The sequence below is a fragment of the Microcaecilia unicolor genome, chromosome 1 (assembly GCF_901765095.1).
Source record: "Microcaecilia unicolor chromosome 1, aMicUni1.1, whole genome shotgun sequence".
Taxonomy (NCBI): domain Eukaryota; kingdom Metazoa; phylum Chordata; class Amphibia; order Gymnophiona; family Siphonopidae; genus Microcaecilia; species Microcaecilia unicolor.
Window position 1 is genome coordinate 509,034,976 of NC_044031.1, and position 26,491 is coordinate 509,061,466.

General features: G+C 48.3%; 1 protein-coding gene across 3 annotated transcripts in view; it reads right to left on the minus strand.

The window, feature by feature from the left end:
- Positions 1–26,491, minus strand: part of MYBL1 (MYB proto-oncogene like 1) — a 300,163-nt gene that overhangs the window by 211,783 nt on the left and 61,889 nt on the right. For all 3 annotated transcript variants that reach the window (XM_030190161.1, XM_030190160.1, XM_030190159.1), the window contains exons 5-6: positions 12,654–12,874; positions 589–766 (exon numbers count right to left, since the gene is read on the minus strand). In XM_030190161.1, the coding sequence (XP_030046021.1) occupies positions 589–766; positions 12,654–12,874 (399 nt within the window). The remainder of the gene's footprint in view (positions 1–588; positions 767–12,653; positions 12,875–26,491) is intronic.

Here is a 26,491-nt window from a genome sequence, read left to right on the forward strand (position 1 = left end):
ATAAGCAACAGAGTAATTGATGAGGAATACAAATGTTTAGATTATGACTTGCTTGTGTTATGCTGTTCTGTTGATGCTAAGATATATATATATATATATATATATATATATATATATATATATATTATCATGAATGCTCTTCAAAAGAGACCTCTAAGTAAAAACAAAAATAACCCCCCCCCCCAAAAAAAAAAAAAAACCCCACAAGATTACCACTGAGCCTCATCACAACAAAATATATATACAAACTAAAAGCCTCATTTACTATTGAGTTAAGGTCCCATTGAAAACAGGGATGCTTGTATTGTTTAACTTGCATTAAATCACATTAACACAAGTTAGCAAATGAGACCCACAGCTACCTGAGACAACAGAGGGAGGAATGACTTGCTTACAGTCATAAGGAGTGTCAACAGGATTTGAACTCTGCCTTCACTGGGTCTCATCACACTGCTCCAACCATTAGGCTACTCTTCCATTCTTTTAGGTGGTATACCTTAATTTCTATTTTACATGCTATTGTATTAACTTTAAAATTTTTCTCACACATGGACAAATATTAAAATAAAGTTTTCCAATTACATGGGCTTGAACAGGTATGAAAAATTGATTCTGTGTTTGCAAATGGTCCACAGTAGTATAAGCTTTGTGCTGAAGTTTGGATGAAGCTGACCGATCAGACTTGGGTGCATCTTGTAAGTACCCCTCCTGCTCTACTTTTCTCCTCATTGTGGAATTCCAGTGATTTTTGATTGAATTATCAGTCCTAGTATAAAAATAGAAAAATTGAAAATAAAAAAAAAACATTTGTGTAATATATCATTTTAATCTGCAAAAAAAATGCACACGCTATTTACATTTCCAAGATCATTTTCAAAGTTAAGAAAGGATTATTGAAGGTCAAGCAAAATTCAAGGTAACAAGAGAAGGAGCAACTAGAAAGCTTGGGTAGGCCAAGAGGTACTATTCTAAGCTACTGTATCACTGAATGTGAGGTTAATTGGTAAATGCTTTGTAAACATGGACCCTCCCAGAGTTTGAGCAAAGTTACCAAAATTTTCCAAAACCAGACATTTTTGCAACATTTGGCATATCACCAAGTACAGTTTTCTTGTATATTACAGCAAAGAACTATGGGCATCATAAATATACCCATTCACTTATTGTGCACTAGTAACATAATTTTCACAATTTCATTTCTAATATGAATGACATGAAACTATATTTACTGGTATCTTTTTGTAAGTTATTTTCACCATAATTTTGGTAATGTTAAAACTGTCACTTCCCAGCAGTGACTTAGTCTGCCATGATTTCCTGTTGACTTAACTTACAGCAGCGCTAACCTAAGAGGTAGAGCTGTTATTAACACTTGGGAAATGTTGACCACAACAGTATGTCTTTCCCATGGACAACTGAGTAACATGACCCTAATCCCAACCCTTCCTTCTCAGCAACATCTATTTCACTCCAGCCCATGCACCTCTCCCAAAATGAAAATACTGTAGAAATCTCTCAGAGGTCAAGATGGCATCTTGAAGACGTGCAGGATTGAGTGCTGCTCTTGCGACCTACACTTTCAACAACAGGGAAGAGAAGAGGGAAAACCCCATGCTTATCCTTCACTGCAGGCTTCCATTCCCTGTTTGTTGCAGTCAAACCTTAAGGATTGTGGTCTCCGAATGCCTAGTGCAGCTGCTGGAACATAGAACTCTAGGGGAACTGCTCTAGGGAAACTGCGGAACAAAGGTTGGAAATGGCTTCTCTTAGCCCCATACTTCAATAGGAATCCCCATGACCCAGAAGTGTTACCACGGGTGGAAATGCAGCACTGCTCAGTACACTGAATCCAAGCATGGCTGCAGCCACTGAGGGAGATCCATTGGCGGCATCTCACCTTCCCCAAGAGGGAGGAAGCAGCAGCTCAGGAGATTGTTGCAACCTCTCCTATGGTGGCAGGAACATTGCAGACACCTTCTGGAGTATCTCGGGGATTGCTGAAACCAGCCATCACAGATATGAACATAATCTGGGAAGCTCTATGGCAATTTGATAAGTCCTGGAATTCGTGTTCCATTGTTCCTATAGAGCGAAAGCTACATACCTGTAGAAAGCATTCTCCAAGGACAGCAGGCTGATTGTCCTCACTGATGGGGTGATGTCCACGGCAGCCCCCTCAATCGGAGATCTTCACTAGCAAAGACGTTTGCTAGCCCACACGTGCGCACGCCCACCGCGCATGCGCGGCCGTCTTCCCGCCCGAACGTGCTCGTGTTCGTCAGTCCAGTAAATAGCAAAGACAAGGGAAGACACAAATCCAAAGGGGAGGCGGGCGGGTTTGTGAGAACAATCAGCCTGCTGTCCTCGGAGAATACCTTCTACAGGTATGTAGCTTTCGCATTCTCCGAGGACAAGCAGGCTGCTTGTTCTCACTGATGGGGTATCCCTAGCCCCCAGGCTCACTCAAAACAACAAACATGGTCAATTGGGCCTCGCAACGGCGAGGACATAACTGAGATTGACCTAACTTATTCAACTAACTGAGAGTGCAGCCTGGAACAGAATAGAAATGGGCCTAGGGGGGTGGAGTTGGATTCTAAACCCCGAACAGATTCTGCAGCACCGACTGCCCGAACCGACTGTCACTTCGGGTATCCTGCTGAAAGCAGTAATGCGATGTGAATGTGTGGACAGATGACCATGTCGCAGCCTTGCAAATCTCTTCGATAGTGACTGACTTCAAGTGGGCCACTGACGCTGCCATGGCTCTAACACTATGAGCCGTGACATGACCCTCAAGAGTCAGCCCAGACTGGGCGTAAGCGAAGGAAATGCAATCTGCTAGCCAATTAGAGATGGTGCGTTTCCAGACAGCCACTCCCCTTCTGTTGGAATCAAAAGAAACAAACATTTGGGCGGACTGTCTGTGGGGCTGCGTCCACTCCAGATAGAAGGCCAGTGCTCTCTTGCAGTCCAATGTGTGCAGGTGACGTTCAGCAGGGCGGGTATGCGGACGGGGGAAGAATGTTGGCAAGACAATTGACTGGTTCAGATGGAACTCCGACACCACCTTTGGCAAGAACTTAGGGTGAGTGCAGAGGACTACTCTATTGTGATGAAATTTGGTATAAGGAGCATGAACTACCAGGGCTTGAAGCTCACTGACCCTACGAGCTGAAGTAACTGCCACCAAGAAAATGACCTTCCAGGTCAAGTACTTCAGATGGCAGGAATTCAATGGCTCGAAAGGGGGTTTCATCAGCTGGGTGAGAACGACATTGAGATCCCATGACACTGTAGGAGGTTTGATGGGGGACTTTCAGAAAAGCAAACCTCTCATGAAGCGAACAACTAAAGGCTGTCCCGAGATCGGCTTACCTTCCACACGGTAATGGTATGTACTAATCGCACTAAGATGAACCCTTACAGAGTTGGTCTTAAGACCAGACTCGGACAAGTGCAGAAGGTATTCAAGCAGGGTCTGTGTAGAACAAGAGCGAGTATCTAGGGCCTTGCTGTCACACCAGACGGCAAACCTCCGCCATAGAAAGAAGTAACTCTTTTTAGTGGAATCTTTCCTGGAAGCAAGCAAGACTCGGGAGACACCCTCAGAGAGACCCAAGGAGGCAAAATCTACGCTCTCAACATCCAGGCCGTGAGAGCCAGGGACCGGAGGTTGGGATGCAGAAGCGCCCCCTCATTCTGAGTAATGAGGGTCGGAAAACACTTCAATCTCCACGGTTCTTCAGAGGACAACTCCAGAAGAAGAGGAAACCATATCTGACGTGGCCACAAGGGAGCGATCAGGATCATGGTGCCTCGATCTTGCTTGAGTGTCAGCAAAGTCTTCCCCACCAAAGGTATGGGAGGATAAGCATACAGGAGGCCTTTCCCCCAATCCAGGAGAAAGGCATCCGACGCTAGCCTGCCGTGGGCCTGAAGTCTGGAACAGAACTGAGGGACCTTGTGATTGACTTGAGTGGTAAAGAGATCCACCAAGGGGGTACCCCACACTTGGAAGATCTGGCGTGCCACTCGGGAATTGAGCAACCACTTGTGAGGTTGCATGATCCTGCTCAATCTGTCGGCCAGACTGTTGTTTATGCCTGCCAGATACGTGGCTTCAAGAAACATGCCATTCCGGCAAGCCCAAAGCCACATACTGACGGCCTCCAGACACAGGGGGCGAGATCCGGTGCCCCCCTGCTTGTTGATGTAGTACATTGCAACCTGGTTGTCTGTCTGAATTTGAATAATTTGATGGGACAGCCGATCTCTGAAAGCCTTCAGAGCGTTCCAGACCGCTCGTAACTCCAGGAGGCTGATCTGTAAACCTGTCTCCTGAAGGGACCAACTCCGTTGGGTGTGAAGCCCATCGACATGAGCTCCCCACCCCAGGAGAGACGCATCCGTCATCAGCATCTTTTGAGGCTGAGGAATTTGGAAAGGACATCCCAGAGTCAAATTGGACCGAATTGTCCACCACTGGAGGGACTGAAGAAAACTCATGGACAGTAGGATTACATCCTCTAGGTCCCCAGCAGCTTGGTACCACTGAGACGCTAGGGTCCATTGAGCTCATCTCATGTGGAGGCAGGCCATGGGAGTCACATGCACTGTGGAGGCCATGTGGCCGAGCAATCTCAACATCTGCCGAGCTGTGATCTGCTGCGATGCTCGTACCCAAGAAACAAGGGACAGAAGATTGTCGGTGCTCGCTTCCGGGAGGTAGGCACGAGCAGTCTGAGAATCCAGCAGAGCCCCTATGAATTCGAGTTTATGAACAGGAAGAAGGTGGGACTTTGGATAATTTATGACAAACCCTAGTAGCTCCAGGAGTCGAATAGTCATCTGCATGGACTGTAGAGCTCCTGCCTCGGAGGTGTTCTTCACCAGCCAATCGTCGAGGTAAGGGAACATTTGCACTCCCAGTCTGCGTAGAGAGACTGCTACTACAGCCAGGCATTTTGTGAATACCCTGGGCGCAGAGGCGAGACCAAAGGGTAGCACACAATACTGAAAGTGCCGTGTTCCCAGACGAAATCGAAGATACTGTCTGTGAGCTGGCAGTATCGGGATGTGAGTGTAAGCATCCTTTAAGTCCAGAGAGCACAGCCAATCGTTTGCCTGAATCATGGGAAGGAAGGTGCCCAGGAAAGCATCCTGAACTTTTCTCGAACCAGATATTTGTTCAGGGCCCTTAGGACTAGGATGGGACACATCCCCCCTGTTTTCTTTTCCACAAGGAAGTACCTGGAATAGAATCCCAGCCCCTTCCTGCCCCGGTGGCACAGGCTCGACCACATTGGCGCTGAGAAGGGCGGAGAGTTCCTCTACAAGTACCTGCTTGTGCTGGAAGCTGAAGGATTGAGCTTCCGGTGGGCAATTTGGAGGCTTGGAAACCAAATTGAGGGAGTATCCTAGCCGGACTATTTGATGAACCCACTGGTCGGAGGTTATGAGAGACCACCTTTGGTGAAAAAATTTTAACCTCCCCCCGACCGGTAGATCGTCCGGCACAGACACTTTGATTTTGGCTATGCTCTGCTGGAGCCAGTCAAAAGCCCGTCCCTTGCTTTTGCTGGGGAGCCGCAGGGGCCTGCTGAGTCACACGCTGTCGACGAGAACGAACGCGCTGGGGCTTGGCCTGGGCAGCAGGCTGGCGAGAGGGAGGATTGTACCTACGCCTATTAGAAGAATAGGTAACAGTCCTTCTTCCGCCATAAAAACATCTACCAGTTTAGGTAGATGCTGAAGGCGTCCGGAAGGAAAATTTGTCGAAAGCGGTGTCCCGCTGGTGGAGCTGCTCTACCACCTGTTCGACCTTTTCACCAAAATTATTATCCCCCCGGCAAGGAAAAGTCGCAATCCGCTGCTGAATCCTATTTTCCAGGTCGGAGGCACGCAGCCATGATAGTCTGTGCATCACTACCCCTTGAGCAGCAGCTCTGGACGCGACATCAAAAGTATCGTAAACACCCCTGGCCAGGAATTTACGACAAGCCTTCAGCTGCCTGACCACCTGCTGAAAAGGCTTGGCTTGCTCAGAAGGGAGCTTGTCCACCAAGTCCGCCAACTGCCGCACATTGTTCCGCATATGAATGCTCGTGTAGAACTGGTAAGATTGGACTTTGGCTATGAGCATTGAGGAATGGTAGGCCTTCCTCCCAAAAGAATCCAAGGTTTTAGAGTCTTAGCCCGGGGGCACCGAAGCATACTCTCTAGAACTCTTGACCTTCTTAAGGGCCAGATCCACAACCCCAGAGTCATGAGGCAACTGAGTCCACAACAACTCGGGGTCCCCATGGATCCGATACTGGGACTCGATCTTCTTGGGAATGTGGGGATTAGTTAACGGCTTCGCCAAGTTCTCCAGCAGTGTCTTCTTGAAGACATGATGCATGGGTACTGTGGATAATTCCTTAGGTGGCGAAGGATAGTCCAAGAGCTCAAACATTTCAGCCCTTGGCTCATCCTCCGTAACCACAGGGAAGGGAATGGCCATAGACATTTCCCGGACAAAGGCCACGAAAGATAGATTCACAGGAGGAGAAAGCTGTCTTTCAGGGGAGGGAGTAGGATCAGAAGGAAGACCGTCAGACTCCTCATCTGAGAAATATCTGATGTCTTCCTCTGCCTCCCACGAGGCCTCACCATCGGTGTCGGACATCAGTTCATGGACTTATGTCCGAAGCCGTGCCCACCTCGAATCCGTAGACACATGGCCACGGTGGGAACGTCGAGAAGTAGACTCCCGCATCGGTGGCGATGAAGCTCCCTCCATCAATGTCGTCGGGGAGTCTGCCTGGGAGGCAGCCGACACAGGCACCGCAAGCGGTACCGGTATCGGACACCTCACGACGGGCAAGGGGCCAGCCGTCGCCTCACTCAACGGCACCGGCGGCGCAAGCACCCCCGGTACCGGAGAAGGGCGCAACAGCTCCTCCAGGATCCCTGGAAGGATGGCCCGGAGGCTCTCACTTAGAGCGGCTGTCGAGGAAGGCAGGGAGTCCGGCACAGGCGACGAACTCAGGATCTGTTCGGGGCGCGAAGGCGGTACCGGGCTGTCCAAGGTAGAGCGCATCGACACCTCCTGAATGGAGGGTGAGCGGTCCTCCCGGCGTCGATGCCTAGTGGGTGCCGAATCCCTCGGCGACCCAGTGCTCTCGGTACCACGTCTGGAAGGTGACCGGTGCCAATGCTTCTTTGCCTTCACACGAAGCACGTCACCGGAGCCTCCCGGTACCGACGAGGAGGATGTCGAATCCAAGCGTCTCTTCCTTGGGGCCGGGTCCGAAGAAAGTCGATCCTGGGGGGGGGGGGGGGGGGGGGGGGCTGTACCACAGGAGCCCTCGAGGCAGGCGGAGACCTACTCGAGGGCTCACCGCCACCAGCAGTGGAATGGACAGCCCTCACCTGCGCTCCTGACGAAGAGGCACCCTCCAACAACATCAGTACCAACGATGATCCCGGTACCATAGACGCTCAGGCACCGATCGATGGCCTCGGTACCGCAGACGTCAATGCACCAGCCGATGACCTCGATACTGTGACCGTCGAAACACCAGGCAAGGCCTGAACAAAACGTTCCACTGGGCCAATCTCCCCACCTGAGTTCTCTTCTTCAACAGAAGACACAGATTACAGGCCTGAGGACGGTGCCCAGCCCCCAGACACTGAAGGCACGAAGTGTGCCTATCAGTGAGCGAGATAACCCGGTTGCACTGGGTGCACTTTTTGAAGCCGCTGGGAGGCTTCGATGACATGGGCGGAAAAATCACGCTGGCAAAATCAAAATCCGCGATGATGGCAAAGGCACCAAAAAATTAACAAGAAAACCCGTACGGCCGCTTTCGAAAGCGAAAGGAAACTTGACGGGGGAAAAGCACTCGAAAATAAGGATGTTTTTTTTTTGTTTTTTTTTTAAACAATAAAACACGATATCTTTGAAGAGAAAGAGAAGACTTCCGAACGGAAGAAAAGCGCGAGGGTCTCCTCAGGGCACAGAACGCCGAAAATACAGCCGTCCCAAGCCACGGAAAAAAGAAGACTGACGAACACGAGCGTGTTTGGGCGGGAAGACAGCCGCGAATGCGCGGTGGGCGTGCGCACGCGAGGGCTAGCAAACATCTTTGCTAGTGAAGATCTCCGATTGAGGGGGCTGCCGTGGACGTCACCCCATCAGTGAGAACAAGCAGCCTGCTTGTCCTCGCAGAATTGCTGTTACAAAACGTTTACATACTCTAAGACATCTTGAAGTTGGATTGCTGTCCATCATACTTGCTGACATTGATTCCTTTGAGTTTGATAACTTGGTTAATTGAATTAATGAGATCACTTTTAGATGATGGTATCTTATCCTGATTCTATTTCTGGTATAATTTTTACCCTATTCCTAAATCCACTAGTGCAGATTTGTCTTTAGTGAATAGCTATCAGCCAGTTGCAGGTATTCCTTGGCTTGCTAAACCCATGGAGTTTTTTGGTATACCAGCAATTTCAGGAATTCATTTTTGGTAATGACCGTTTACACAATATGGTTTCCATCCTTTACACAGTACAAAACCTTGCTTCTTACCTTAACATCTGAGGTAAAGATTGTAAGCTCTGTCGAGCAGGGACTGTCTCTTCATGTTCAAGTGTACAGCACTGCGTACGTCTAGTAGCGTTATAGAAATGATAAGTAGTAGTAGTAGTAGTACTAATCTAGGGCCTTACTCTCATACTAGATAGCAAACCCTCTTCCATTTAAGAAACAACTCCTCTGGTGGAATCTTTCCTGGAAGACAGCAAGTCTCTGTCCCACAGCCCAGGTTGAATGCATCCATGGTTATTACCTTGTGAGGTGGAAGAATTTGGAAAGGTAGTCATAGGGCCAAATTGGAGCGAATAGTTCATCAGAGAAGCAATGTGGGGTGATGTGGATGACATCCACTAGGTTCTGCTTGGCCCGAGACCACTGGGAAACTAGGGTCCACTGGGCTTCCCTCAGATGGAGGCGTGCTATGGTTGTGACATGAATGGTTGAGGCCTTGTGTTCCAACAGCCTCAACATCTGCCTGCCAGTTGCTGATGACCCTAGTGGCAATGGCTGTAAGAGAATCCACCCATAACTGCAGGAGGTAGTCCCAAAGCTTGTACCATATTTAGTAGGGCTCCAACTGTTTCCAATGGCTGTACAGGGAGCAGGTGGGACTTTGGGTATTTGACCACAAAACCTAGTAGTCCAGCACCTGGCAGTCTTTCCCACCGACTCAACAGCACCCTCCTTCAACATGATCTTGACCAGCCAATTGTCTAAGCAGGGGAACACTCCCAGTCCGAGTAGCGATGCTGCAACTACCACTAGACATTTGGTGAAGACCTTGGGAGCTGCTGCAAGGCCAAAGGGCAGTACACAATATGGAAATGGTGTGTCCCCACACAAAATCTGAGATATTTCCTAGTCACCGAAGTATCTGAATGTGGGTATAGGCATCCTTAAGTCCAGTAAGCATAGCCAATTGTTCACCTGAAACTGTCCTGAACTTCTCCTTGACTAGATACTTGTTCATGTCCCTGAGGTCTAGGACGGGACTAGATTCCCCCTCCCCCCCTTCCAAGGTTTCTTGGGCACAATGAAGTACCTGAAATAGAATCCCGCTCTTCTTGCCCTGGTGGAACAGGCTTCACCGCATTGGCTTTTAGAAGGGTGGAGAGTTCCTCTGCAAGTATCTCCTTGTGCAGAGAGCTGAGATAAGATGCTCCCAGTGGGCAATTTGAACCAATGGAAGTTGCAACTGTGGCAGACAATTTGGAGAACCCATTAGCCAGAGAATACAAGGGGCCACCTATCCTGGAAAAAATGTCTGCCTCCCCCCACCTATCAGCAAGTCGTCCGAACTCCTACTTGGATGGAGGCTATGCTCCTTGGAGCCAGTCAAAAGCTTGTCCTCTGATTTGACTGGGGAGTCTGCTGGGGCTCTGGGGTACACTGCTGCCTCGGCCAGGAGTGCTGGGGCGGATAGGAATGTCCCTATGCCTTTGAGAGAAATAGGTACTCCTAGAAGGCCCAGTGGAAAACCTCCAAGAGAGGGACTTTGATATCATCAGTGTTTCTTAATGAGGTCCATGACCTCCTCTACCTTGTTCCCAAAACGTTATCTCCTCAGCACGGAACATCAGCCAGGCAAGTCCTGCACTCCTTCTGCGGCACGACCAGCTGGCAAAGCTCTGCAGCCTGCTCCTATGGGAGAGAGTCCACAAAGTCTAGCATGACTTTGAACCATGGACCAAGTATACACTATGTAGAGCTGGTAGGTCTGGATGCGGGAAATAAGCATCAAGACCCGAGACACCTTTCTCCCAAAAGAATCCAGAATCCTAGCCTTTCTGCCAGGGGGAGCCAAGGAACGAGTCCTGGAGCTTCTGGCCCTCTTGACAGTGGATTCGACCATCATGCAGTGGTGTGGCAACTGGGCCTTCTCGAATCTGGGAGCTTTCTGGTCGCAACATATCACATCCTCCTCCTCAGAACAACCTGAACAGAGAGAGGGATCTTCCAATTCTTCATCTGTGCGTCCCTGAGAATGGCATGGAGGAGTACAATGACCAACTCCCTAGGGGGGAGAGTCGTAGTCTAAAATAGTCAACAATTCTGTCCTAGGCTGGTCCTCAGTCTACAACATAAAAGGGGATAGCAGCCACCATCCACTTAACAAAACTGATGGAGAGACCCTCAGGAGGGGATTGCCTTCTCTTCTGTGGAAGGGAGGGGAGGGATCTAAGGGAACACTATAAGACCTCTCCTCCAAGAAGCAGTCTAGGCTCCTCATCAGAGTCTCACGACTGGTCCATCTCAGACTCAAAACTCCTCTATGAGTCCTCAACCTGCTTCAATCTGCTGGAGGAATGTCCAGATCAGTCAGGGCACCGAAATGTCACCCAACCTCTAGGAAGCTTCCTCCGCCAGCATTGAGCGAGATATTGCCTGGGCCAACCCAGACCTCGATGCCTGCTAAGGAAATGGCATCAGCGGCTGCTCCACAGGTGAAGGGCTGGAGCTGTGCCATAGCTGGCACAAGCACCCTCAATGCCAATGCACTTGCAACAAGGCCAGCCATTGGTAAGACAGCCTGCAAACCTATAGGTGCCGAATCGGAAGCCTGAACCTGAATGAAAGGCAGCTGCGGTGTCGACATCGCCTCAAGAGAAAAGGAGCGTTCCTCTCGTTGCCTATACTTCTCGGGTATTGGCGAAACTGATGCTCTAATGCTTCCAGTAAAGCGTTTTGAGGGGGACCAATGCTTTCTCTTCTTAGGCTTGCCTCGTTGTCAAACATCAGAGTCCCATGGTACTGACAAAGACAAGATCAAATCTTCCTGTCACCTCAGTGTCCAGTCCAACGCAGACCGGTCCCAGGGTACTAATAACAGCATCTGACATCGAGGCAGGGGGGAGACCTCGTCGATGTCAGTGCCCTCCCAGTGTCCGAATGACCCACATCAGTCTTCAGGGCCAATGTTTCCAAAGCCCATGTCGATGGACCAGACTTGGTGCCAAAATGTTTTTGCACTGGATCTCTCTGGGTCCTCTTCTGCGTGTGCAAGTAGAGGACACAAGAATGAGCATCATGGTCTGGACCCAAGCTCTGCAAACACCAACTATGGAGATCAGTCCCCGAGATGACCTAATTACACTCTGAACAGCGCTTAAAGCCACTGGGAACCTGCTGGGACATGGAAGGGAACACAGCCAATGCCAAATCAAACCACTAAATAGAGAAAGTGAAGACAGCCCACTCATCCCAAAAAGCTCAATTCAAACCAATAGACATTGGGCCTAAGGAGGCCCACAGAGACGAAAAATAAAGGAAACTTGAAACTAGATAAAAATAAACAAAGGACACTATGGGGAGCAATAAAGGTAAAATAATGAAGAAGAAAAAAACATTGAAAACTCCGCAAGAATGGAACCAAGAGAAAAAAATAGATGAATGACTGAAGATAATAAACAAAAACCACAACCTTTCTTCTCTGCAGAAAAACGAAGACTGCTGGTTCCCACACTTGCACGTCAGGCAGGAAGGCACCTGCACACGTGTAGTGGGATGCTACCAAAGGCCTCTTAAAGAGGCAAAGCACTGGGCGACATCCACATCCATCAGATGACATCATCCAGTTGTGAAAAGATATGGCCTGCACTGCTGTCAGCTTCTGGGACCCTCCTCAAGAAATGCCACTGTGTTTAAACCCCTTCCACAATTCTTTTTGGCAGTATTTTTTTAAACCCTAGATATGCCACTGATGGCTAGGGCTCAACTAGGTGACCAGTTATCCAACAGGGCCCAGTAGCAATCTCAGACCAATCCTTTCATGCACAGAATTCCCATCACCATCTGCTGGAAACAAAGAATACTCAAGAGCTAGTGGCTGCATGGTGCCTTTTGTAAGGCAGAGCTTGCAGATTTTAAATCTGTCTTTACCTATTAACAGAGAAGCATAACTCATACACTCAAGACTGAGCTGATGGATGAAAAGCAAAGTATGTGTCAACATACAAAAGAGAATATTTTATCTTTGCTAAAATCAGTATGTTAAATTAAGATTTTATACAGTCAATTACACTGAGGAAAAATGCAAGCACGCAAGATTCAAACATGGCAGAAAATCTACCTCCCAGGAAGCAGCTTTGCAATTTCAGCCCATCGATTTCCCAAGCGCTTGTGAGCTTCATATATAATTCGGTCCTCATCTTCTGTCCATGAAGACTTCTTTACCTCTGGATTTAGGTGGTTATGCCACCTTTCTCTGCATTGCTTGCCTATTCTTCCTTTCAGATGTTTTGCAATTAAAGACCAACGCTTTGGGCCATATTTCTGAACCAATTCAATTACCTACAACAAAAAAACCATAAAGACTTTTATAGAAATCTTGCCAATTATATTACTCTGAGAATAAGTAAGTTTTATTAAGATACCAAAATATAAAATATGTTAAATTTATATACATTCACAAATCAATTAAGTCAGCATATCAAAGGGGAAATTGTGTCTTATCTGGTAATTTTCTTTCCTTTAGTCCCAAGGATCAGTCCAGACAACTGGGTTATGTCCCTCATCGACCAGCAGGTGGAGATAGAGAGTGCTCTTAAACTGTGCTATATATAGCCTTATACATCCAGCTCAAGCTAATATTCCCTAGCTAAGCAGTAGGAAAGAGACACAGAGAAAAAAAAATCCTGCCTCTTATTGAAACCATATGAAGAAAGCAACACACAAGAAATCAATCCCAACTATACCTTGAACTGAACACTACACACAAAAGGACAGCCGAGCACCAAGAGGGGTGGGATCTGGACTGATCGTTGGGACTAACGGAAAGAAAATTACCAGGTAAGACATAATTTTCACTTCCATTACGTCACCAAGGATCAGTCTAGAAAGCAATACTCAGAGGGTGGGACCGGCTCACCATGGAAGATAGAACCCAAGCACCAAAGGCAACCTCTGCCTTAGCTGCCATGTCCACCCTATAATGCTTATAAAAGATAGAAAATGATGCCCACCGTAGCAGATCTACAAATTTCCCCAAAAGACAATGCCTGGGCCTCCACCAGAGAGGCAGAAAGAGACCGAGTGGCATGCGCCTTAACATGAAGCGGCATTTGTTCGCCCAACAACAGGTAAGTCACCAAAATAGCATCCCTCACCAGCGGGCCCCAAAAACAGAACTAAGAGATTATCTGACCCACGGAAGTCATTGGTAACTTTGAGGTAGCCCAACAGAGCGCACTCGGCGTCCAACAAATGCAAAGCTGCATATTCCGAGTCATAATCCTACCTCTGGAAGTAGGGAAGAAAAATGGTCTGATAAAGGTGAAAGGTCAAAACCATCTTGGCCAGAAAGGAAGGAATCGGACGGACTGACACTCTGGATGATGAAAACCACAGAAAAGGATCTCTGCAAGACAAAGACTGGAGCTCTGAGATCTGCCTCAACCGAGTCGAGAGGCACAAAGAACACTGTCTTCAAGATAAGATCTTTAAGCGTGGCCTGAATGAGAGGCTCAAGCGGAGCCCACTAGAGTGCACGAAGTACAAGGCGGCCCTTTAACAAAGAGGGCACTCTGGGTTCCCCCTTGCCGACTGACATAAGCCACCACTGTCACGCTGTCCGTGAAGATACACACAGGTTGACCCCGGATGAGCAGGGCAAAGCTGAGAACAGCATACCTGATGGCCCTGAGCTACAGGCGGTTGATTGACCAAGAGGTCTCCACTGGAGACCACCAAGCCTGTGCTGTGTGATGGAGATAATGGGCCCCATATACAGACAGGCTCATGCCTGACATTATCACACACCAGGCCTGCGTAGCAAGCAGAAGACCCGCCTGGAGATTCTGAAGCGAGAGCCACCATGCCATGCTTGCCCAGGCCTGGATCAACCAGGGAATCAGAACTTCGTAATTCTCTGAGACCGGAGACCAACGGCTCAAGAGCAAAGCCTGAAGCAGCCACATTTGAAAATGCGCCCAGGGCACCAGCGTGGCTGCCATGGACCCTAAAACCTGAATGTAGTCCCAGGACCTGGGGCTCTGGATGGACAACAGGTTCTCTATCTGCTGATGAATCTTCAACTGGTGAGGAGGGAGCAGAAAAACCCAAGCTGCGCGAGTGTTGCAGCACACTCCTAAATAGTCCCATGGACTGGGTCAGAGTCAGGTGATTCTTGTCAAAACTGACCAACCATCCCAGCACAGACAGAAGGGAAACCACCCTGAAGGAAGCCTCCTCGCTGTCCCGCCAGGAAGGAGCCCGCATAACCAGTCATCCAAATAGGGATTGACCTGTGTTCCCTGCTTCTGCAAATGAGCAGCTACCACCACCATAATCTTGGAAAAGGTCCTGGGTGCCATGGACATCCCAAAGGGCATTGCCTTGAACTGGAAGTAGCAGCCGAAGACCTAAAAAGGGAGAAACAGCCAGTGCAAAGGCCAAACGGGAATGTGAAAGTAAGTCTCCTAGAGATCCTGGCTGCACTGAGGCAATGACTGACAGCAAAGTCTTTATGTGGAAATATTACATTTTGAGTGCCCTTGAGATTCAGAACTGGACAGGAGGATCCGTCATTCTTGGGGTCCACAAAGTAAACATTTGCAAAGTGTCCAGGACTGCATGCTGCTTGGCTGGAGCTCTGGAGGGAGACACTAAGGTGGCATCTATGATAGGGCGCCAGAATTCAAGCTAGTACCCCTCCCACACAATATCGAGAACCTACTAATCCAAGGTAATCCTGGCTCACTCCTCGAAGAACAGGGAAAAGTCTTCCCCTGATTGGACCTGGAAAGGAATGAGCGCGCAGCCCGTCATTGTGAGGCAAAGGGGGAGGGCCTCGCACCAGCTGGGACAGACTTCTTGGAGCCTTGAAAGGAAGGTTGGCTCTGTAGAAAACGCTGCCTCCGAGTCATTTGACCCTTTCTGGGCCAGTAGCGACTAGCCTTCCGTATTCAAAACCCGCTTGGACCAAACTGCACCTTAGGCCTAACCCCAGGCACATGCTGGATCTCAGAATCACCCAAATCCTTAACCAGCTTCTCCAGGTCCTCACCAAACAGGGAGCCTAGCCAGGCACGACTTGGAAGCAGCATCCACAGCGTAATTACACAACCAAAGCCATCTGTTTGGCCGAGGCCTGAAGCAGATCATGCAGAACATCAGCCACGTAATACAATCCCACTTCCACAGTGGGCGAAGCTGAATGGAATTCCGGCTCCATAAGCTGCTGTGACCATGACAGGAATGCCCAAGCAGCATAGGATGCACAGACCACAGTCTGGAAGCAAAGAGCAGCCACCTCAATCTTGTGATCATGCACATCTTTCAGCACCATACCAGCCTACACAGGGATGGTGGTCTTTGTGACAGTTGTAACCAGGGCATCAACCCTGGGTAGACCAAACCGATCTAGCTCCACTGGAAGAATGGGGTTAAGGCATGACATGGCCCTGACCACTTTTCAGGCCAGACTCCGGGGACTCCCAGCACACCTGAATCAACTCATCCATGGCCTCATGGACATGAAATGACTTTGGAGGCCTCTTGGTCCCAGGCATAATGGAGGGAATCACTGGATGGTCCTGCCCTCCCAGGGGAGTAATGTGAAGCACCTCAAGTGCCTGAGTGATCAAAGAAGAACGTTCATCCTTAGCAAACAATCTGGCAGCCGAAGGGTCATCACCATCAGCCCCCAAGGCACTCCTGCTCCTCCAGAAACATGGGTTCCTGCCCAACGGACGCCCATGGACAGCGGACGAGAGGAGGGAGAATCCACTTCCCACTCCTGTAAAACCTCCAGCCTGTGCTTCTTTGCCTCTGGTGCCGCAGCTGACACCTGGGGCAAGCCTCAGCCTGCTGCCTCTTGATATCACTCGTGCCACTGCTATAAGCTATACTGGCCCAAAGCTCTGGAACTCCTGCACATGAACATATCAGATCTGAACCTTCTTTTGGCAAATTTAAAACAGCTGTTAAAATCGCTCTTCTCTCGTGTATCCTTCCCATCCCTGACTGTTTGTGTGTGTGTGCCTAATTATAATTAGCTTTGTGTAAACCACTTAGAAGCCAGTTCCTGGCATATGTGGTATATCAAGTGTTTGTAAATAAATAAATAAATAAATAAGAAACACCTGGTGCATTAAAAGAACAAACACAGGCAAAAAAGGAAATGAGGGGGGCAAGCCCCCCATTCGCAATGAAGGAAGCGTTGTAGAAGCCAAATCGGACAGGAAAGCATCAGAGAGCTGCAGAGAGGAAAATACTCTGGCATTCAAAATGGACACGGTTGCACCGTGTGACAGCACTCCCGTGGTAGAACAGCCCGCCAAAACCATCACCCTCAACTTCTGACCCTGTGGGCCTTGGAACTCATCTCCAGACCCACAAAAGGATGAGTCTGTACCCCTTCCAAAGTTGCATATTGTGCACTTCCCCAATGCCGTTTTCAGGCTCCCACACCAGGAACAGCACTTTACATGCTCGCAACAACGTGACCTACATAAAGGGACATCACAACAGTATTTACACTGTCCAAACCGTCCCCATGGGTAATGTCAGGCCTGAGGCACAGAGACTCCCCTCAGCAGTAGGAAAACATAGCCGCGGGAATTATTTTTTTTTTCTTTTTTTAAATAAAGAGGAAGGAGAAGAAAAAGAGTAAACAGCCGAGGCGGTAGAGGGGAGGGACATGGACCACCAAGTTTACACCACAGTACAAAGCTCTCAACCCCAAGCCTGGCCTGAGAAGGTCCAGAGCCCACCAACTTAGTCAAGCTGTACAGGCACGACTAACCAAACTGCTGGAGATACAGAATATTGGCTTGAGCTGGATGTACAAGGCTACAAATAGAACAGCTTAACAGTGCTCTCTATGTCCATCTGCTAGTTGATAACTCAAATACAAATCAACCTATGCATCCAGCTTTTCCTACATAAGCACACAACTATGGAATGCATTACCACAAGCCATGAAAACAACTTATGATCACCTAAACTTCCGGAAATCATTAAAAACTAACCTGTTCAAAAAGGCATACCCTACCGACCCAACTTAAATGCCTGTACCCTGCAGCACAACGAAACCAAAGCTCGTAATGGACATATAATAACTCTTCCTCTCTACGATTCTCTTCCTCTCTAAGATTCCCTGTGTCTGTACACACGAACCTTATTCTACCACAACATTACTGTATTTGTTCATACCGGAATTGGCGAATGCCTTTACGGTACTATGTAAGCCACATTGAGCCTGCAAATAGGTGGGAAAATATGGGATACAAATGTAACAAATAAAAATTAAAAAAAATAAAGGATGTAACCCAGTAGTCTGGATTGATCCTTGGTGACGTAATAGAAAGATCAATCTTGTCCTTTCAGCTGGCTGGACATGAGGGCTGTGGGTGAAGATAATAGATGTGCTTTTAAAAAGAAACATGCAAGACTTCAATATTTTGTCATTTTCCTCCTACCCCTAACAGAATGCCCAAGTAGCACTACAGAGCCAATTTTAAGGATTAATGCACTTTCAGTACTATGTTTTGGTAGGCAGGGGCTGGCACAGTAATTATAGTTTTTCTTTCCTCCCTAGGCTTCAGCACAACCCTTCCATGGAAAGCCCAGCCCCAATGGATATGGCATTCCAACCCAGAGCTTCCGCATCATAGCACAAATTATATCCCAAGCCTAGCACAGTTTTTATAAATCTAGTTACATGACAAGTGCTTTATAAAGAAATTCTGAAGTCCAATCAGGCAATAAAGTCAATGGTTAGATACTAGTTCAAAAAAAGTAGTTTACTAGCAAACAAAATGAATAACTTCATTGCACTGCTCTTCAGTGTTTTCGCCCTAAAACAGCAGTAAAAGCGAAGATACTTACCTGTAGCAGGTATTCTCCAAGGACAGCAGACTTCATATTCTCAAAAGTGGGTGACACAGGTCCAGAATTTACCAAAGCTAAAAGAGAGATTTATGGAGTGCGAGATGTGCTCCACTGTGCATGAGCGAGTGCCTTCCCACCCACCACGAGAACGTGGTCCCCTCAGTTTAATACTATAGCAAAAAAATAAAGTAAAAATAACAAAGGAGACAACTCCAAGCTGAGATGGGAAGGACTGTGAGCATATAAAGCATGCTGTCCTCGGAAAATATCTGCTACAGGCAAATATCGCTTTCTCAGAGGAAAAGCAGGCTTATATATTCTCACAAGTGGGGAATCCCTAGCATTCAGGTTCACGAAAAACAACAGTCGTCAATTGGACCTCACAATGGCAAGGACATAACACAGATTAACCTGAAATTATATACAATCTGAGTGAGAGTACAGCCTGGAACAGAATAAAAATGGGCCCAAGAGGGTGGAGTTGGATTCTAGACCCCAAACAGATTCTACAACATTGACTGCCGAACCGAATGTCATGTCTGGTATCCTGCTCTAGGCAGTAGTGTGATGTGAATGTGTGGACTGAAGACCACGTCGCAGCCTTGCAAATTTCTTCAATGAAGGCTGACCTCAAGTAGGCTATCGATGAGGCCATGATTTTAACATTATGAGTCGTGATATGACCCTCCAAGACCAGACCAGTCTGACCATAAGTGAAGGAAATGCAATCTGCCAGCCAAATTGAAATGGTGCATTTCCCAACGGCGACACTCATCCTGTTGGGATCAAAAGAAACAAAAATATGGGTGGACTGTCTGTCGGGCCTTGTCCGCTCCACGTAATAGGCCAATGCTTTTTCACAATCCAAGGTGTGCAAGCTGTTTTCACCAGGATGGGCATGAGGTCGGGGAAAGAATGTTGGCAAGACAATCGATTGATTCAGATGGAACTCCGACACCACTTTCGCATCTACCACTAAGGCCTGAAGTTCAACAACTCTACGCGCTGAAGTAACAGCCACCAAGAAAATGACCTTCCAGGTTAAAGTACTTCAGATGGCAGGAATTCAGTGGCTCAAAAGGAGCTTACATCAGATGTGTGATAACGACGTTGAGATCCCATGATACTGACGGAGGTTTGACAGGGGGCTTTGACAAAAGCAAACCTCTCATGAAGCGAGAGGCTGTCCAGAGTTGGGCTTATCCTCTAATTGATGATAAGCACTAATTGCACTAAGGTGAACCCTTACGGAGCTGGTCTTGAGACCAGACTCTGATAAGTGAAGGCATTCAAGCAGGATCTGTGTAGGACAAGTAAGGGGATCTAGGGCCCTGCTCTCACACCAGACAGCAAACCTCCTCCATTTAAAATAATAACACCTCTTACTGGAATCTTTCCTGGAAGCCACCAAGACCCAGAAGTCACCCTCCGAAAGACCCAAGAAAACAAATTTTAGGCTCTCAACATCCAAGCTGTGAAAGCCAGAGACCAAAGGTTGGGATGTACAAGAGACCCTTCGTTCTGTGTGATGAGGGTCAGAAAACACTCCAATCGCCATGGTTATTTGGAGGATAACTCCAGAAGTCAAGGGAACCATATCTGCTGCGGCCAATATGGTGCGAAAAGAATCATGGTTCTGTGGTTTTGCTTGAGTTTCAACAAAGTCTTCCCCACTAGAGCTATGGGAGGATACACATACAAAAGACCTGTCCCCCAATTGACGCTAACCTGTCATGGGCCTGAAGCCTGAAACAGAACTGAGGGACCTTGTGGTTGATCCGAGTGGCAAAAAGATCTACCGCAGGTGCCCTGCACTCGGAAGACCTTGTGAGCTATGCCCATATGGAGAAACCACTTGTGCAGATGCATTATCCTGCTCAGTCTGTCCGCCAGGGTATTTTTTATGCCTGCCAGATAAGTGGCTTGAAGGAACATGACATGTTGACGAACCGAATGCCACATCCAGATGGACTCCTGACATAGAGGGCGTGATCTGGTGCCCCCCTGCTTGTTGGTGTAATGGAAAAATTAAGACTTACCTGATAATTTTCTTTCCTTTAGTAACAGCAGATGAATCCAGGAACTGGTGGGTTGTATCCGCCTACCAGCAGGTGGAGATAGAGAACACTGAATGAAGGCTGTGACCCTGGGTGTCCAGCTACTTCCCGCTTCAGTATACGAACATTCCAAAGCAGACCGAAGAAATAGAACACAAACTTCCCTCACAGTGAACAACTGCCCCTTAAACCGGAGCAAACAACTTGAACGAAGGAGGCACTTTATCAACCTCCTGATATATAACTGTCATTGTAACATCTCTGCTCTTGCATATCACAATTCTGCAATCTGGAAAACAAAAGAATGAGAGGACATACAGCCAGAAAGGGAGGGATCCTGGATTCATCTGCTGTTACAAAAGGAAAGAAAATTATCAAGCAAGTCCTAATTTTTCCTTCCTTATCAACAGCAGATGAATCCAGGAACTGGTGGGATGTATCAAAGCACTCCCTACACTGGGTGGGAACATGTGGCTCCTCCAGAGAGAACCTGCGCTCCAAACCACGCATCCGCACAAAAGATGAAAAGCCCAAGTAGCTGCCCGACAAATCTCTAAAAGAGAGAAGACACCCGTTTCAGCCCACGAAGAGGCCATTGCCTGCGTGGAATTCGCTTTAAACGCCTCTGAGGGAGACCTATCTGACCCTAGGTAAGCAAAAAAAAAATAGCTTCCTTAAGCCAGCGAGCAATGGTGGCTTTAGACGCAGGAAACCCACACCTAGGACTCGCCAACAACACGAAGAGATGATCGGAGTACCAAAATTCATTCAACATCTGCAGATACTGCAGCAGCACATCGAGAAGACGCAATTGTCCAAAGGAATCAAGAAAATCCTCCTTCCAAAAGTACAGCAGAAAAATCGGCTGATTGAGATGGAAAGCCGAAACAACCTTGAGAAGGAAGGCACAGTTCAAACCGTAACCCCAGATTCTGAAAACTGCAAAAAAGGATCGCGACAGGAAAGAGCTTGAAGCTCCGACACTCTCCGCGCTGAAGTGATGGCTGCCAAAAAAACCCGCTTTCAGCGTCAAATTCTTCTCTGATGCACGCTTGAGCGGCTCAAACGGAGGTTTCTGGAGCGCCGTCAGAACTACCCCCAAGTTCCAAGATGGGCACAGAGAACACAAAGGAGGATGAAGATGTAAGGCCCCCCGCAAGAACCAGACCACGTCCAGATAAGCAGCCAGAGAGGACCCCACCACTCGTCCCTGAAAACAAGCCAAGGCTGCTACTTGCACCCGAAGGGAATTGTAGGCTAGCCCCTTCTGTAAACCTTCCTGTAAAAACATCCAACATCTGCGAGACCGAAGCTAGCAGGGGCGAAGACGACCTCACGGTGCACCACGACTCAAAGGTGCACCAAACTTGTGCGTAGGCCACAGAGGCGCTTGCGGGCCCTGCAGCACAGTAGCAATAACTGAGTTAGAATAGCCCTTCTTTCTCAACTTTGCCCTCTCAATAGCCAGGCTGTAAGGCCAAAGAGGGAGGGATCTTCCATAGTCACTGGCCCCTGATGCAGCAGGTCCGGAATGAGAGGTAAGCGAAGTGGAGCTGCCACTAACAAACGTCTGAGATCTGCATACCACAGTTGGCGTGGCAAATCTGGAGCTACTAGAATCACCAACCTGTGGTGCCGACAAATTCGAAGGAGAACTCTTCCTATCAAAGGCCAAGGAGGGAACACATAAAGGAGGTCCAACGGCCACGGCTGAGACAGGGCATCGATTCCTGCAGAACGGGGATCCCTCCTTGTGCTGAAAAGTGATCTACCTTTGCGTTTACGTCGGACGCCATGAGATCGACTAGAGGGGTCACCCACTTGCGACAAATCAGAAGAAAGTCTTCAGCCGCCAGTTCCCATTCCGCCGGGTCCAGACAATGTCTGCTGAGGAAATTGGCCTGGACGTTGCTTAGCCCGGCAAAATGAGCACCTGACAGAAGGACTAGTTGATGCTCTGCCCAATCAAGAATGATGGCTGCCTCTGTGGCCAACGCTGTGCTCTGAGTGCCTCCCTGCCAGTTGATGTACGCTACAGCTGACGTATTGTCGGAGAGAACTCGGACTGGCTGCCCTTCCAACACTCTGCGGAAGGCCTGGAAAATAGCTCTGAGCTCCAGACGATTGATGGACCACTTCGCTTCCGCTGTCATCCACTGTCTCTTTGCATAGTGGTTGAGGCAATGCGCCCCCCCCCCCCCCAACAAATCAAGCTGGCATCCATGATCACCACCAGCCACTGAGAGGGAGCCAACGGCATCCGCCGCCGCAAATTGATATTGGAGAGCCACCAATCCATGCTGAGTCTTGCCGCAGGAATCCAAGGCAGCCTCCATTGATACTCCAGAGATACTGGGGTCCAGCAACTCAGAAGAGAAAGCTGTAGAGGTCACATATGAACTCTCGTCCAAGGAACCACCTCCAATGTGGCTGTCATCAACCTCAGCAATTGGACATAATCCCAAGCCCGAGGTCGAGGTACGCGTAAGAGCAGATGCCTGCTGTCGGGAAGAAAGACCGAACCCAACGCCATGCTGAAACAAATGCCCAAATATTCGAGAGACCGCGAGGGGGTCAGACGACTCTTGAAGAAGTTGACCACCCAACCCAGAGACTGCAGAAGATCTACTAACCGGGCAGTCACAAGTCGACTCACTCCTTCCGAATCCGCCTGGATGAGCCAATCATCGAGATAAGGATGAACTCGGACACCCTCTCTTCTGAGGAAAGCCGCCGCCACCACCATCACTTTGGAAAAGGTGCGAGGTGACGTGGCCAGACCAAAAGGCAAAGTGTGCAATTGAAAGTGGCGGACTGAGATTGCGAAGCGTAGAAACTGCTGATGAGGAGGGATATGCAAGTACGCCTCTGAGATCTAAAGACATGAGAAATTCCCCTGGCTGCACTGCCGCAATGACTGAACGTAACGTTTCCATGCTGAAATGCCGCACTCATAGGGATTCATTGACCCTGTGCAAGTCAAGAATTGTCCTGAAAGTTACGTCTTTTCGGGGAACCACAAAATAAATGGAGTACCGACCGGAACAACGTTCACTCTGAGGAACGGGAACCACTGCTCCGAGCTGCAGGAGAGACTCTTAACGTGTCTCTAACCGCTGCCCGTTTGACAGCAGTAGCACAGCAGGACTCCAAAAAGGCGTCTCCAACTGGAGCAGCAAACTCCAACTTGTACCCGCCTCTGATCAAGTCCAGAACCCATTAATCTGACGTTACTTTGGCCCACTCTTCAAGGAAAAGAGACAAACGCCTATACAGGGAGGAAAAGCGAGGACCTGCGCCCCATCATTGGGAAGGAATGTCCCTTGCCCCCGTCGTTTACCGGACCCAGCACAGCGCTTGTCAGAACGAAAGGAAGCCTTCTGCTGAAAGCAGGACCGCTGAGCTGAACCCAAGGTCCCTCTCAAAACCGAGGTCTAGAGGAGAAAGAGCAGGAGGAGCCCTTGGCCGAAGATTTCGGCTTATCCTCGGGAAGACACTGAAACTTGGAATCACCAAGATCTCTAACAATCTTTTCCAAGTCCTCCCCAAACAAGAGTTTCCCTCTAAAAGGCAACCTTGCCAAACGCTGCTTCGAAGCCATATCAGCCACCCAATGACGAAGCCAAACGAGGCGTCTAGCCGACACTGTCAAGGACATCTGTATGGCTGATGTCCTCACCAAATCATATAGGGCATCAGCCAAGAAGGCCAAAGCTGATTCCATCCGCAGGGCCACCTCAGAGAGAAAACCAGAACCCTCCGAGACTGCTCAACTACTTGCTGAAGCCAAGAGAGACACGCTCTAGCTACGTAAGAACTGCAAATAGCAGCCTGCAGCGCCAGGGCCGAAACCTCAAAAGACCGTTTCAAGGAAGACCAAGCAACGGTCCTGCATATCCTTTATTGCGACCTCCCCCCCAATAGGGAGAGTAGTCTTCTTAGTAATGGCTGTAATGAGAGAGTCCACCTTAGGAAGCCCAAACAGAGCCAGATGCTCCTCCCGAAATGGGTAAAGACGAGACATAGTTCTAGCCACCTTCAAGGAGCCATCCGGATCCGACCACTGAGCAGAGATGAGCTCTTGGATGGACTCGTGGACTGGAATCGCCCAAGTCGGCTTCCTAGTGCTAGCCATCTTGGGATTATATGAAGAGGCAAGAGCCACGTCTCAATACTGAGAGAGCCTGTAAAGCCTCCGAAATGAGGGATGGGAGCTCGTCACGATGGAAAATATGGACCACCTTAGGGTCATCCTGCTCCTGCGGCACCCCCACCTTCTGTCCTCCAGCCGAGAGGGCCTACCAGAGTCCTCCGACTCAAAAAAAAAACCCGCCTGCAATTAGGGCCAGGCACGCCCGCAGGAGAAGAAGGCAGCAAACCCCCAGAAGAAGGAAGTGCCTGAGGGACCAAAGGAGGATCAACAAGGCCAGAACCAAAAAGAGCACTCAGGCAGAGCTCTCTTCATTAAAAACGCCTGATGCATTAACAAGACGAACTGGGAGAAAAAGATTCCCCTGCCTGCTGCAGAAATGGAAGCAGGGAGCAATACGTGAGAATCCCTCATCTGCGCTTCAAGCTCAGGCTTTCCCCTGCACTCACTGTCGGCAGAAACCTGGAGCCGTGAGTCCCCCTGTGCTTCCAAGATGGTGCCGTGTCCCCTGGTCATTGTACTTTTTAAATGAGTGAAAAATCGATTCACCTCCACCCACTCCAGATTTTGTTGAACTCAATCATATCCCCCCTCAGCGAACTCTTTTCCAAACTGAAGCGCTCTAACCTCTTTAGCATTTCCTCATATGGGAGCAGTTCCATCCCCTCTATTATTCTGGTCGCTCTTCATTGAATCTTTTCTAATTCCACCATATCTTTTTTGAGATACATTGACCAGAATTGAACACAATACTCATGGTAAGGTGGCACCATAGAGAGATGCAGAGGCATTATAACATTTTTGGTCCTATTTTGCATCCCTCCCCTAATTATTCCTAGCATCCTGTTTGCTTTTTTTGGATGCCACTGCACACTGGGCAGATTTCAGCATATTGTCTACAACACACCTAGGTCTTTTTCTTGAGTGCTGACTCCTAAAGTGGAACCTAGCATTATATAACTATGATTTGGGTTATTCTACCCAATGTGCATTACTTTGCTTTCCTCTACCTTAAATTTCATCTGCCATTTGGATGCCCAGTCTTCCAGTATCCCAAGGTCTTCCTGCAATTTTTCATAATCTGCATGCGTTTTGACAACTTTGAATAGTTTTGTGTCATCTACAAATTTAATCACCTCACTCGTCATTCCAATTTCCAGATCATTTGTAAATATATTAAATAGTACCAGTCCCAGTACAGATTCCTGTGGAACTCCATTATTCACCCTCCTCCACTGAGAAAAATGGCCATTTAACCCTACCCTCTGTTTTATGTCTCATAACCAATTCTTAATCCACAGAAGGACTTTGAGGCTTATTTTCAAAGCACTTAGACTCCCAAAGTTCCATAGAAACCTATGGAACTTAGCCTCCCAAAGTGCTTTGAAAATATGCCTCATTGCCTCCTATCCCATGACTCTTTAATTTTCTCAGGATTCTCTCATGAAGTACTTTGTCAAAAGCATTCTGAAAATCTAGATACATTACATCAACCAGCTCATCTTTATCCATGTTTATTCATGCCTTCAAACAAATGAAGCAAATTCGTGGAGACAAGACCTCCCCCAGTTGAATCCATGCTGACTCTGTCCCATTAAATCACGTTGTCTATGTGTTCTATAATTTTATTCTTTATTTGCCTGGTACTGAAGACAGACTTACCGGCCTGTAATTTCCCAGATCACCTCGGAACCCTTTTTAAAAATCGGCATCACATTGGCCACCCTCCAGTCTTCCAAGTACTACGGATGATTTTAACAACACAGATCACTAGCAGCAGATCAGCAATTTCATGTTTGAGTTCTTTCAATATAACCGCCGGTTATAACGTAGAGCCATAGACATTGAGCATTTAAACACCAAAGGCAG